Genomic DNA, 15,111 nt, shown 5'->3' on the forward strand with positions numbered 1-15,111 from the left:
TGTGCTTATTTCAAATTATTATAAATGTATGTTGCTTATACTTAATAATAAAAGACCGTTGACAAATGTAACGTGAGCAGTGGCGTAGCAGCTGCCCCCGCAACCCCCGCAGTGCGGGGGGCCCAAAGTCTGGCTATGAATAAAGATTTAAAGAAGTAGAACTTCAATCTTACTTCTATCGGCTTTACAACTAGGGCCCCTTCTCTATACTTTGCGGGGGGCCCCGCAAAAGTGTGCTACGCCACTGAACGTGAGTTACCCGACTCTGTGCGTATTCCACTAAAATAGTCATAAAATGTAAATAAAAATTTAATATTTTTTGTCATAATTAAATTATGTGTTTCCCTATCGTACATAGTAATTTCATGCGCATAGCTATGCCAGGACAAAAGAAAATGTACTAAAAAAATCACAGGTTCTGAATGTAGGGAAAACATTTATAACGTGAGTTACTATAGTATTTTCTTTTCTCCTAGGTTTGCTGTATCATATAAAATGACGATATTTGGTAATTATCTGTATAAATATGACAGCTTTCCTCTTTTAAAGAAAAAACGGAGCTTTTAAGTTTATTGAGGTTAGTATCCTTCAAAATATACGTCATTACGTAACGTGAGTTACCATGGATATACCCTAATACTGATTAAAAGCTATATGAAGACAAAGAATACGTACATGTATTATTTTGAAACTACGTTCGTAGATTGTGCGAAATGAATGTTACAAAATGTTTTCTGAGGTACTAAACGCTATACTGTTTTAATTATTTACTGCTACAAACAATGATAATTTCCTTACGCGACTCAAAAGATTATTTTCAATCAATTTATGGATGATGTAACTATTGAAACTAGAGTTGCCTTTGATTTAGTAGTTTGTACGATTCATTTTATGTACTGCGCCTTATGTGATCACAATATTACATGTCGTATTGATAGACAAGATTGAATGTTTATGTCCTTAGCCAGTTTATGCTGTCTATCATCATGTTATACGAACTACTGTTGTTGTTCTGTTAACATAACGACTAATGTACGTTGATGATGCTACATGTTTAATACCAATTCCATTTATAGGTAATAAAGACATGGTTCTATATATGTAGAAGGATTCTATATTTGCTGATAGGTTATGTTAGCATGTAAGCGTATTCGTTACATTTTGTGACAAATTTCTTAAAAGGAGCCAAAATAAGAAAAAAAAATAATATTTACAACAGAAACAAGACATTTAAACTGAATTTATTTATTTATTTACTTATTTCGTTGGCATGAAGAAATGCGGAATAGTATAGTACAAATCCTGATAGCTACGTTAGAGTGGTAACCTGCATAACCTAACCTAACGTGACTTACGCTAATCTAACCTAACCTTTCTCTACTCTTTTGAATATCTGCTTAAAGGATTAAAATACTGACATTTTATCCAATTTTAGTAGTAACCAACCAGGACACATTCTGCTATGATTATGGAATTAACTATTTGAAATCTCGGCCATCGCTATTCATGAGTCGAGCGAACTTGGAATCTTTCCTACCGACGTGGATATCTGCTGCATTGATGAATGTAAGATTTTGTTTCAAGATAATTTGTAATACAGGGTACTTTGCTTAACGATCGTAGATTACAACTAGCCGCTAAACCGTTACTTTTAGCATCTCACGACTATATTTCGAAGGCAACAGGGACTGTGATCAGTGTTTCTTTTAAAAACAATGTTCCAGGGGAGGCACACTTAGTATTCCGGGAGGGGGGCCTGGTGGTACTATTCTATTTATTATTATATTATAAACATATTATTTTGGCGTTCTCCAGGGCGGCATTCTCGGAGCTCCGGGGGACAGTGCCCCCCAAAACATGTCTGGAGGAAACACTGACTGTGATAATGATAAACAAAATGGTGAAGTGAAAAAGAAGGTAGAGGAACTCGAGAAAATCCACACACGCAGTGTAGTCCACCACAAAGCCTACTTGACGTGAGCTGGAATCGAACCAAGAACCCCACGCACAAGAGGTGAGCTCTCTACCACTGATCTTCTTGTTATTTAGATATTCATGATTCCGGAGGAAAAGCAGATAATAAAATGAAACCATAATATCATTTATGGGCGAAAGGACATAATCTAAATTGAAGCCAGATGTAAAAGGCTTTATAGTGAAGCGTTTCAGGGTTTAACAGTCGGAGGCATTGACGTTTAGTATTCTTGCAAATGTAAATGCTGTATATGAAAATGTAAGTTGAACAAGAGTTGAATAAGTTCAGACCATCCGATTTTTTGTTAGCATACTTTTATATTATTTCGATATGTTCTCGTTTTATCTAGAATATGCCATACCCGTACCCTAAAAAGAAAAATAATATCTAGCTAATAATACTGAAGATAAACTCCTAGGTTTCCAAGTAATATAAAAGCCTATCAACATATTCAACTTCTATTCAGTTGTAAATACGCTCACTTATATTATAATGTAAGTACTTCAGTGCTCCTGGTATTTTTTTTCTTCAAGTTAACGAAATTAATTTGCTAGCATAAAGGTTGTAGCACTATCTCTTGCAGCTACTTTAATAAATGATACTTTAATGTCATAAATGTGTATTTTAAAAGAAGTTTCGTAGCCCTCTCTTTTATATAAAGAGAAACTATAATTCTTTACTATTACAGGAATGCAAGAAGTTTTCTTTGTAAATTTTCAGTCAACTAATTTGGAATTAAAATTTTTAGCAAATTGCGCTGATTATAGATTTCTGAATACAAAGAGATAAAAGTCCCTTTATCCTGCTGTGCATGATTTGTAGCACTAGACCGCAGGACTCCAGCTTGTATGTAATCTCTATATACACAAGCGCCATTCGCGGTCACTGCACTCACAACTAGAAGCAATAGTTTTATATTGCGTGCGAGGAAAGTGATGTGATAGAATCATTGTTGCATAATTATATTGATTATGATATATGCCTTTTTAGCACGTAGAAAATAATCATCGCTACTTGTTTTAGTTTGCTTTGTAAACCAAGCAAGGAAATCAAACTACTTGACGTGACAGTAATAGTTTCTTAGAAGCAATTATATTTTACTAACCCAATTGAAGAATTTGGTAATAGGCTCTAGAACTACGTAGTTTGATAATTTCGAAATAACTATAGTATACCAATCGATATACAAAATCAGTGGCATATGTGGAGAGGGATTTCGGGCTACCTTTCAGCAAGAATATAGATTTACGATCAGAGCCGTACTGCAACCCAGGGGCTCACCGGGAAAGTACTTTCTTGGGGGCCCACGCACATGTACGTACTGCCCTCTCCCCCCGACAATAAAAGGAGTTTGGGAGTGGCACTCAGACCAAGTATGCTGAAAAGTCTTAAAATGCAGAATTAAAACTTTTTTAAGGCAGTAATTTCTTCCCTGACACAGATTGATCAGACGTAGTGTCCAATCCTCCATTCTTCTCTTGCAACTGTACAATCATCTGCACAAGCTCGATTACTTCATATCTCCTCATAAAATAACAATGCCACATTTGTACCATAAACCTTTCATAGGCGTCCCTGGTACATATACAAATACATATATGAAGCATCGGAAGTAATTTATAATTTATACAAATGCAACACTTCTCCATTGTCTTGTATTAACAGTAAATCGCAGCTAGGAGGTGGGCGAGCGAGGCTGTGGCCCCGTGCTCTGATAGCAAGAGGGTGCCGAACGAGAAAGAAGAAAGAAAAAGTGTTGAAAATGAATAAACGACGCATCGCCCCGAAAAAGTATTGGTGCCCTATTAAATCAATATTGTTGTGGGATTGCAAAGGAATAGATTTGTTAAAAAAAAAAAATAATAATAATAATAATAATAATAATAAAAAAAAATCTTCCTCGCTTCGCTCGCAACCCAAATGTTTCAATAAGTTAGGACAAGCTTTTACTTATTACTTAAAGAAAATTATTATGTATGATTTGTTAATGACGATGTGATACAGAGGGCCACAAGTTGCAGTTTCCGCGAGTATATTAAAAATGACGGTAAATAAAGGGAATAATAACATTTTCGAACTTGAAGCAGGGGTAGAATAGGGGCTTAAGGGGTCAGAACTCAACCTAAAGAATTTAGTCTTTTTCAGACTGATCACTAGAGTGATTTTTTTTTTAATTCCATTAACATGAAATGCTTATAATTTGAAGGAATTTATTGGGATGATTTCACCAACTACTTGTATTGCCAGGATATTTTTTATGCATACGTATATCGATAGTATGAAACTTTGTATTGTGTGATATTTTTATCTATCTACATACATACAATCATATACATACATTTTATATATCCATAAGTGTGTATGTGTTAGTGTATTTTCAATATGTTAATTACTAATAAGTAGCCTTAAATTCAGAACTTTCATTCATTAAGAAATTAAGTAATTACTATAATTTCAAACATATGTAGTAGCCAAACTACATTTGGATTTTAAAGAGAAACGTTAATCATATTCTTCACCTCCATCGATCAATATTGAGAAATTCGCAAAGGCTCGTTCTGACTTTCCGTTACATTTCACTATATATATATATATATATATATATATATATATATATATATATATATATATATATATATATATATATAAACGGCAAAACAATTGAAATGCTATTTGTGTGATCACATACAGAATAAAATTTCAAAAGTTTACAATTATTACTGGGAATTAATGCTGTCACCCATTTCGAACATCTTAAAAGCACATAGTTTCTAATCCATTGAAATTCCATTTATTATCGATAGTATGAAACTTTGTAAATAGTTGTAAGTTTCTCCAATTGGATTTGTATACAACCAAAGGTAGTATTGTCAAGTTTAAGAAAACTAATATAAGCCTCTTGAATAAAGCTCTTATTTGCAAAAGAATACTAATGATCGCTTTTGGATATTGCAATGGTCTGTCCAAGCAACTTGAAATATTTATCGTAGGATGACGACAAAAGCTGCTTCTCTTTCATATTTTATATTATATATATATATATATATATATATATATATATATATATATATATATATATATATATATATATATATATATATATATATATATATATATATATATATATATATATGGTTTTGCAAAATAAGTGTTACAACTCTTGAGAGGTGACTCCTGCCACTGGGACAAGAAAAAAGTTCTCTTGAACTTTCGACTATTGGATATAGTTTCGGATCTACAAGGTGCCGAAAGCGTGGGAAAATTACTTTCGGACGACAATTGTTCGGAAACTATCCAACTTACAGAGGGCGGGTAAAAAATTCACTGAAGAAGTCAAACCTGCTGTATTGAATTTTCCATGTTTCACAATCCTACCGTGCACGCGCAAGGGATTCCCCAAAGGAACGTAGGGAGTCCCGGATAATCTGCCAAATGAAAATTGCTCTAAATGGATATGAATTGATAGGGTTTCTAGCAGGTAACAATAATTCCTTTGTATTAAGCAGTAGTGGGACATGTTGACATTTGTCCATTAGCTACATGTTGATATCAACACACACATTGGCCACATTTCAATATCGATCATGCGATCCCACTAGTGACATTCCTTTAGTTTACCTAGTTTCTTTCTGAATCCCCTTGCACAATTTCAAATTGTGCCTCATTTGTTGCATCCTAATTGGTATGCAACCGTGCACATCATATTGCATCTATTTGATGGAATATTATTGGTGAATTGGCATGGTTTTCATGTTCTTGATGCTATTCCTTACATTTCCGACGCTTTGAACTCACGTTTACTGAGTATGAGTGCATTTCTGGGCATTTTTCGTTAAGTGTTTCCACACATGTGAATCACCCTGCTTCATCTGTTGTGCTCTACAGACACTCAAGATGTCTTTCTAGAGCATTTGAGTACAAATTTGCTACACTTAATACTCAGAACACCACTGTTGGTCAGCATTCGTATCTGGAGATTATGGAACCGCACACAACAGGCATGAAGGTGTCCGCCATTTTGTATTTGTTCCAAATATCGACTTAATACAAAGGAATTATTGTTACCTGCTAGAAACCCTATCAATTCATATCCATTTAGAGCAATTTTCATTTGGCAGATTATCCGGGACTCCCTACGTTCCTTTGGGGAATCCCTTGCGCGTGCACGGTAGGATTGTGAAACATGGAAAATTCAATACAGCAGGTATGACTTCTTCAGTGAATTTTTTATCCGCCCTCTGTAAGTTGGATAGTTTCCGAACAATTGTCGTCCGAAAGTAATTTTCCCACGCTTTCGGCACCTTGTAGATCCGAAACTGTGTCCGATAGCCGAAAGTTCAACAGAACTTTTCTTGTCTCAGTGGCAGGAGTCACCTCTCAAGAGTTCTAACACTTATTTTGCAACACCCTCTCCTACACTCATATTATATATATATATATATATATATATATATATATATATATATATATATATATATATATATATATATATATATATATATATATATATATATGAGGGTGTATAAGCTTGGTGAAATGAGTGTAGGGGAGGGGAGTGCCGAATTCTACTTCGTCCTGGCGCCGAAATCTCTAGCTACGGCTTTGACAGCGACCAAGGGGGCCCCAAATATTTTAAAAATTTGCTAAAAACATTTTCACCATAAAAGTTAAAAAAAAAAAAAAAACTGAGTCACTCCTTATGGATCCTTCTGAACATGTTGAGAGAGGGTTAATCATAAAAGTTTTGGTGCGGCTCCCTTGTATTTCCTTCTCCATGGTCCCAATGGTCTTAATCCGGCCCTGTATAATTTTCTATTCGGAAAATGACGGTACTGTTAAATGTAAATTATTATTTAATTCCAAGTTATGGCACCATTTGAATTTAGCTTAATACTTCAATATTAGCAAAATTATAAAGCAGAGTGGGAAATCAAACTTTTCAAGGGTTGAATTACGAAACATGTGAAAGACTGTTTTCGCAACATCATGGGCTGGCAATGCTGGTCTAGAATTAGCTGACTGTATTGCCGGTACTCGACGTGTTATCGTCCTTCGTTCCCTTACTCCCGTATGTGAGGAGTGCATGACGTGTACCTTTCTATTCATATACCGCTAGTTACGATACGGGGCGGAGGGCCCACTAAAAAATTCACCGTCCAGGGCCCACCGGGAAAGTTCCCCGTTTCCCGCCTGGCCAGTACGGCCCTGTTTACGATATTAAGATATGCATGCAAAAATCCAGCCCAACTTGATGAAATTCTGTGTACACTACTGTATAAAATAATTCTTTAAAAGAAACTAAAAATAGAAAGTTGAATCAAATTCGAAATAAAAAATAACAAAAGCTCATAGGAACACAGCAGTGGCAGCTATAGGCTCGTAATACAGGGTGTCCAATATACAATGCAACCCGGAGTTTGGGACAGTAGAACTTTTGAACCTGAAGTGATACACGAATAATGGTTATAGCAAATGCATATATTTTTAAACTAGGAAGCAACGATTGAAGTACACTAGGAACAACACAGTGTTGCCAGATGTAACCGAAGGTGTAAATATATATATATATATATATATATATATATATATATATATTTTTTGCCAAACATGTAAATTGACTCATAACTCATAAGTATGGATATTCTGTCGTTAATTTTCAGTTTGTTTAGTTGGAGTAGCTTGGAAACTATGGAGCGGAAGAAAGAATTTTCCATTTCTACCGATAAGTAATCGGATGAGGCATCTGTAAGGGGAAACTAGGGAAATCGTAGTTTTCATAAATTAACACTGAATTGGCAACCCTGCTGATGTTTCAGTGCATCAAAAGGTGTGTTAAGGATCTATCTACATTATGCAATTCCTGAAAACAATGAAAAACAAACTTTGAAATTATCATGATAAAATTTTTACTTACATGCACCCAATGCGTCGAATGACGTTTTAGAAACATCAATGCATGAATGCATGTTATAACTATTTTACTGCATAGTATTATTAAGATTTGTTAATGTACCTATATATATATATATATATATATATATATATATATATATATATATATATATATATATATATATATATATATATATATATATATATATATATAAAAGAGAACGCACAAATCCTTTGTGAACTCATCACGCTAATACGGCTGAACCAATTTCTTTCATTTTTGGGGGGTTATTATGATTTGGACCCTAGATGGTTTTTATCATATCACTTTAATTTTTAATTACCAGTGTCTTGAGATAATTGACCATTCAAGTGTCCATACGTACAAATCCTTTGTTATTAGTTCATCATAGGTAAAAATAAACGTATTTATATGCAACCCGCATGACCATGTGACTCGGCGGGTTAACATAAATGACAGGCGCTATAATTTTAACATTTACTGCAATTTGAAAGCGAAAAAGTAAAAATTATCTAAGTAACAAAGTTTATTGCGTTCCGGGGTGACCGCAGCGAAGCGGGGTGAACGCTGCTAGTATATATATATATATATATATATATATATATATATATATATATATATATATATATATATATATATATATATATACCGGGTGTTCAAGATGAAACGCCCAGCGCTTATAAATCAGAAATGGAAGGGATAGTGATAATCTTACCTTGATGAGATTGACTCGGCAAGTTACTAAAAGTTTTGAAAAAAGAAGTAGTACTCTATTTAGCTATTCTTTTCTCATTAAACACTCGTTACATGAAATCACATATTGCCACGTTAAAATCTTAACAACTGGTATCACTTATTCTCCTACACTGTGATTGCCATGGTGCTTAAGGTATTTTTTCCCGTATGTCACCGATTTCTTTCAGACGTTGCTCAGAGTTGGGGAGTGGAAATTGAGAGCGTCGTTGCTATGGTTACCATGCCACGTTGAAGTGCTGCTCAAGTATGTGGCTTTAGTGATTCTGCAGTTCGGATAGCGTCAGAAAAGTTTCTGCACTTCAGTTGAAAACAATGTTGCAAGTTTAATTCTAGCCATTACCAGATGATCAAGCGATTCTATCCTATTTTATGAGTGAAAGTGTACAGTTCATCGGATTTCCTTAAATGTAGATTGAATTGAATTTAATACTCTTAGCACACACACATATACCGATCAACACTCCTGAAACACTATTCAAAACGCTGGTTTAATTGGTTACGTTCGTATCAGTGAAATGATGTTACATAAGTGAAAGGGAAGAGTGTCTAAGTTTAAAGTTGATTTACGGGTTCCTTGATTGATACGTGCTACTTTACGTTGGGTGTACCAAGTCTTCTAATACTTGCATTTGAAAATAAACACACAACAATATATTGCAATGAATCAACTTACGGGTCGCTACCCCTAGTGAGTCCTCAGGAAGTTTTGGGTGGGCCACGAAATATTTGTATCAGACTAAATTATTAAATTAAAAAGTTAATAATTTCTAGGAGTATACTGTTTTATTAGGTTATAATATTCAGCATACTTTTGTAAGATTCACGAACACATGGTGAATACTCCATGCAGTTTTGTGTTAGTGCAAACATTCAAACAACGTACGCCATTTCCATTGTAAGATGTGTCAGTGCACAGGACAATCTACATATCATGTAGACGACAGCTTTGGTAACACATTAATACAGGACGTAGAACACACTATGTTGTGGATTCAGCAACAAAGTGTTACATAGACGACTCCGTACTTGTTTGTGGTATTACCAAGTGCAACGTTGCATGCATTCATAACAAATTAATCTAACCTTGAATAATACACGAATGTTTTTGGTATGGTTGCAACGTGTTTGCTGGTAGTTATAAAACAAATTATAGCAGCCCCACAATTCTCAATACTGTATCTTTGATTCTGTTTCCCCGATCGACAATGTCACAGACGAATTCTACTTTAATATTAAACACTCTTTCCAGCTCATTTTGACCGATCTTCGTTTGCAAACATAAGCGGGAATCCACTACTTCCTTTAGGGAATCCCTTGCGCAATTGTTCTGGAGGTTTGATTTTGATATTTTTGGATACTACGCCTATAACTTCGTGTGTGCAATCCCACACTGATTGTGTCAAGGTCATTCGCCATTCTGCTATAGCGTGTCAAAGCCCCCTGCCGTCAGATTTCCCATGCTCGTAACTCGTAAACGACGACGGTTTCGAGATTTTGTCTGAATATTTTGTAGTTTCTTTTGATGTCTACTTTCAACTCCCAAACGCGGTCATAGGAGTTACGGGACACCCTGTATATGTAAGTACGTTGACACAAAAAGATTAGAAAAAACATACGCTTGTCAATATCAATTTAATGTCTAATAAATGTTACGTGACAATATAAATAGAATGAAAGGCAATTATACTTACTTAAATCGTTTATCCATCCTTTAGTAATATCATGACCTTCCAATACTTGAACCGTGAGGATGTGCGGAGCTTTCTGCTTGACCTGTAATGAGACTAATGTTAGGACTTACACCAGAAATTCTCGATCAGGAGCGACTTATGTCTTTTATGATGTGCAGAAAATAATAATACATACGGTTTGCTTAGATAGGACTACATACTTACTTAAAAATAAATAAATGTAATAAAAGAAGCACGTATTTACAAGGTAACTAGCTGAAACAAACAGTAAATCTTTACATTAATATCTTACTATTCTACCCTATAAAGCTAACTTATTATATAAAGTTGTCTTTAAAGTATTGAGCTCTTGAAAGTCAAAATTGAGAATACATATATTGTGATTTGAAAACATGAAACCATATATGCATCATTTTGTTCGATGGTCTTCTGCCATTTTCCCGCCAATCTTCATACGAGTATTCCCTACATAACTTGTGTGGTTTTTGGTAAAAAAAAAAAAAAAAGTAACATGTAGTTATCATAGGCCTCTTTTGAAACTAAATTAACACCATTGAGGGACTTCTGTAGAGATCGGAACAAATGATAGTCTAGCGGAATAAGGTCCAGGCTATACAGTGGATGCATTAAAACCTGTTAGACAAGCTCTCAATTTCTGACGTGTCGTTAAAGATGTGATCTGATGTTGTGATCTTTTCTGTTGACCAGCCCCGGTCGTTACTTCCGAATTGCTAGGTACACTCACGTTAATCGTCGACAATCTACCGTTCCGAGTATATCATTCTGCCCAGCTTGTATGCGCAATATCCTTTCAATACCACTACACGCACAGCATAGCCTTCCTGAGTGTTAGTATGGGTTCTGCCACAGATTGTGAAGCTTCTTCTCGCTTTAAGTACGATCTTTTTCGCGTGTTCTGGTCGTAGGTTATCCACTAGTCATCACTCGTGATCACCCGCTTCAGAAATGGCTCATGTTCGTTACGTTTCAATACAGATTTGCAGACAGAAATTCGATCAAGTAAATGTTTTTGGGACAGTACATGTGGCACCGAAACGTCGAGCTTTTCTGTAGATACATTTATCCGAATGATTTAATACTATTTGGTGACGAATGCATAGGTCACTGGCGATATTATAATGCCGACTTGCCTGTATATCACCCACTTTTATTGTGATCGATCGTTCAGTGCGATGAGCATCTTGAAGATCGAAATTTCCGGGACAAAAGCGACTAAACCATCTTTTAGTTGTTGCTTCTGATAACGTATCTTCCCCATAAACAGCACAAATTTCTTCACGGGCCTGCGCACCATTTGTGCCTTTATCGAAATAAAATTGTAAAATGAAGCGGTTATGCGGAAAATTCACTCATCTTCACAGTGCAATACTTTACGCCTGATTATGAGAATTTCAACATTTTTTGCACATCTACTTCAACTATCATCTATCGAATAAATAAGCATGATATGTTGCGACTCATATACCCTGAGATTTGGGAAACTAACACCACTTCGTGCGCAAAAGGCTCAATATTTTTTAGACTACATGATAGCATTGGTGTAGATACTACCTGTAGATAGCTCCCTTTATCTATTTTTTCATATTTTTGTCTTGAATTTGTTTTTTAAAGCAGGAGGGGATAAGTTTATCGAAGAGCCCCAAACGTAAAATAAATGCTCAAAGTTGGGTGAAATGAAATGAAATGAGATGAAATCTTTCAGTCTCACGACCCACGTTGCACTGGCGAGGCTAAAGGAGACAGTAATGATGAGAAATGAAGAAGATGGTGGAATGAATAAAGTGGTAGGAAACGGGTGAAAACCCGCGCACATGGTGTTTGTCCATCACGAAGTCCACTTGGCGCGAGCTGGGATCGAACCAGGGACCCCATGCACCAGATGGGAACTCTCTACCACTGAGCCACCGCGGCCCTTAGAAAGTTGAGCGAAAAGTCACGTTTGTATATTTTCTACATAGATTCCACTTGCTACTTTACCCGGCATTATGATAACGTTATGGCAATGAAGATGTACCAAAATTGACTGATTTATTTTAGATATTAAAAAAGGAGATTTTATGATTTTATAATAGAATGTGTAGTCAGACAGGAAAATACGGACATTTTCCTATTTCTCGCTTTGTACGATACGGACACGGGTCCAAAAATACAAACCGTTCGTACAAAATACGGACATATGACAACCCGAATCATAGCCAGTATCCACAGAAACTGAATATTTGGGTAGAATGATATGAAATTTCATTGTTTATCCTTTCTCCACAGACATCAATCTGACAGTGAGAGGTATTTGACAGTGCATCGTAAACAGATTCTTCCTGTCATTAAGTCTTCGCATATAATTTTGATCATGTTTGGCTCAAACAGGACGGAGTGCCACCACACTATGAACTAAACTTTTGATAACACTTACATAAAAGAGAAAACGTTTTCACAACGATGGATTGGAAGGCACGGTGTAATCAGATTGCCTGCAAGATTTCCCGATCTATCAAATTGGATTACCTTCTATACGAGGGTCACTACGAAAGTTTTGAGATACGCATTGTTGTGGCATAGTATTTGAATTCCAACAATTGCGTTCGGTAGTGGTATCCAGAGCGAAGAAGCGAAGCAAGTTTCAACTCGCCTCACTTATCGGCGTGGCCGTATCGCCTTCACTTGTTTGTTGATGTGAGTAGTATTCGGCTGTCTAGAATGGAGCTCGAAAGGAAACATTTTCGGGCAATCATCCTTTACGATTTCAAAAGTGGTTTGAACGAGACACAAAGCTTTGACCGTTTGCAGGGGCCATTTGGGGACCTTGCTCCTTCCAGTGCTACAATATTTCGGTGGTTTGGTGAATTCAGAAGACGCTGGACATCGCTTAAAAATGAAGAGAGAGCTGGACGTCCGGCAACAGTTGTGTCAGATGAAAACATTGCCGCTGTGGAACAAATGATTCGAGAAAATCCTCGAACAGCTTTCAAGGACATTGAATCTACAGTGAAAATTGGATCGCCAGCAGTAACAAAAATTCTTCATGATCATCTTCGGCTCAGGAAGGTTCCATCTCGTTGGGTGCCTTACACTTTGAGTGAACATCAGAAGCGCATGCGTGTGGAATGGTGCGAAGAAATGCCTGCAAGATTTGATGGAGGCAATTCTTGACGCGTCTCTGACATTGTTACTGGTGATGAGACTTGGATCTATCAATTTGACCCTGAAAATAAACGCCAGTCTATAGTTTGGATCTTTCCAGACGAAAATCCACCCACGAAAGTGAAGCGACTGCGAAGTGTGGGGAAGAAGATGGTCGCAACTTTCTTCTCCAAATCTGGCCATGTTGCAACTGTTCCACTTGCAGAACAAAGGATTGTTACTGCTCAGTGGTACACCACTGTTTGCCTAACAAAAGTGTTCCAGAAGCTTCGGGAACGGCGTCCAAGAACTGAATTGCGTGGGATCCTGTTTCATCATGACAACGCGTCCGCACACACGACCAATATCACAATTTAGTTTTAGAATCTACGGAGGTCAAACTTATGATTCATCCACTGAATAGCCCTGACCTTGCCCCGTGTGATTTTTTTCTGTTCCCCAAGATCAAGATCGCATGCGTGGAAAGAGGTTTTGCAGCCCTGAAGAAGCTGTAGTGGCTTACGAGAATGAACTTTCAACACTTGAGGAAAAAGACTGGCAACACTGCTTCCAAAGTGGTTTTCGAGGATGCAAAAGTGTGTACAGTGTAATGGTGAATACTTTGAGAAAATGTGTTAAATTGATTTTAAGTATGTAAGTTATTTCACATCTCAAAACTTTCGTAGTACGTAACCCTCGTAGATATAGGGCTACATTAAGAATGAGGTGTATCACACCAAACCACATAGCTTGAATGACTTACAGCATCGCATTGTAAAACAAACGAGAAGACTTCCTCGTGATATGCTACAGCATGTACTTTCCAATTTTTAAGACCGACTGGCCTTTTGTAGTCCTATAAATTTAAGTAAATGTCAGGTTTTCTTGTTCATGCCGTCTGTTACCCACAGGGATATAGTAAACCTTCTTTCAGATAAATCTAAATTTTTAAAGTCAAATGTAGCACACACTATCTCGTAAAGAATTAGCGATAGATGAAAAGTGAGTTCATATTCTTGTTTTGGGAAAGATCCTACACAATATTGATGTGTCACACGCAACCTTTCCATGTAAAGAATATTGTGTGATATCCAATATTGTGTGGCGGAATCCAAGTTGGCTGCCACGATGTCCATACTTCCATTCAATGGAGTTCTTGCACCAACACCCACTTGCAATATTTGTTTTTTCTCCGCCAGCATGTCTCATTATAACTGGCCTGATCGGATACTTTTGTCTACTTCATACAAATGCCAAACTGTACACTTAACTCGTAAACGAATGTAGATTAAAAAAAAAAAAAATCATATCGTCATTTGTGGGAAGATTTTAGTCTAAATTTGTGTCAAACACCCCTTTCCATTTAAAAAATGTTGTGTGATATATGGCGGAATCCAAGGTATCTGCCATGAGGTCCACATCCCATTCAATGCAGTTTTAGCATCAATACCCACTTATAACATTTACTTTACTTTCGCCCACGCGTATCGTTATTATGGACTGTCGTAATACTTTTGACTAACCTTGTATACATATCCACATGCATGTTCTTTGAATAGAAATAAATCAGGTATTGTCCACTGAATATTCTTCATCTAATAAGCATTTTTATGCTTTTCAGGCTTTTTTGACGT

At 36.3% G+C, this 15,111-nt stretch overlaps 1 protein-coding gene across 2 annotated transcripts in view; it reads right to left on the bottom strand.

Annotated features, from left to right (window-relative positions):
• Positions 1-15,111, bottom strand: part of LOC145690137 (cytosolic phospholipase A2-like) — a 120,202-nt gene that overhangs the window by 65,810 nt on the left and 39,281 nt on the right. For both annotated transcript variants that reach the window (XM_081764732.1, XM_081764733.1), the window contains exon 3: positions 10,337-10,418. In XM_081764732.1, coding sequence (XP_081620858.1) covers positions 10,337-10,418 — 82 coding nt within the window. The remainder of the gene's footprint in view (positions 1-10,336; positions 10,419-15,111) is intronic.

This window comes from Thermobia domestica, chromosome 7 (assembly GCF_964235325.1).
Source record: "Thermobia domestica chromosome 7, izTheDome1.hap1.1, whole genome shotgun sequence".
Taxonomy (NCBI): domain Eukaryota; kingdom Metazoa; phylum Arthropoda; class Insecta; order Zygentoma; family Lepismatidae; genus Thermobia; species Thermobia domestica.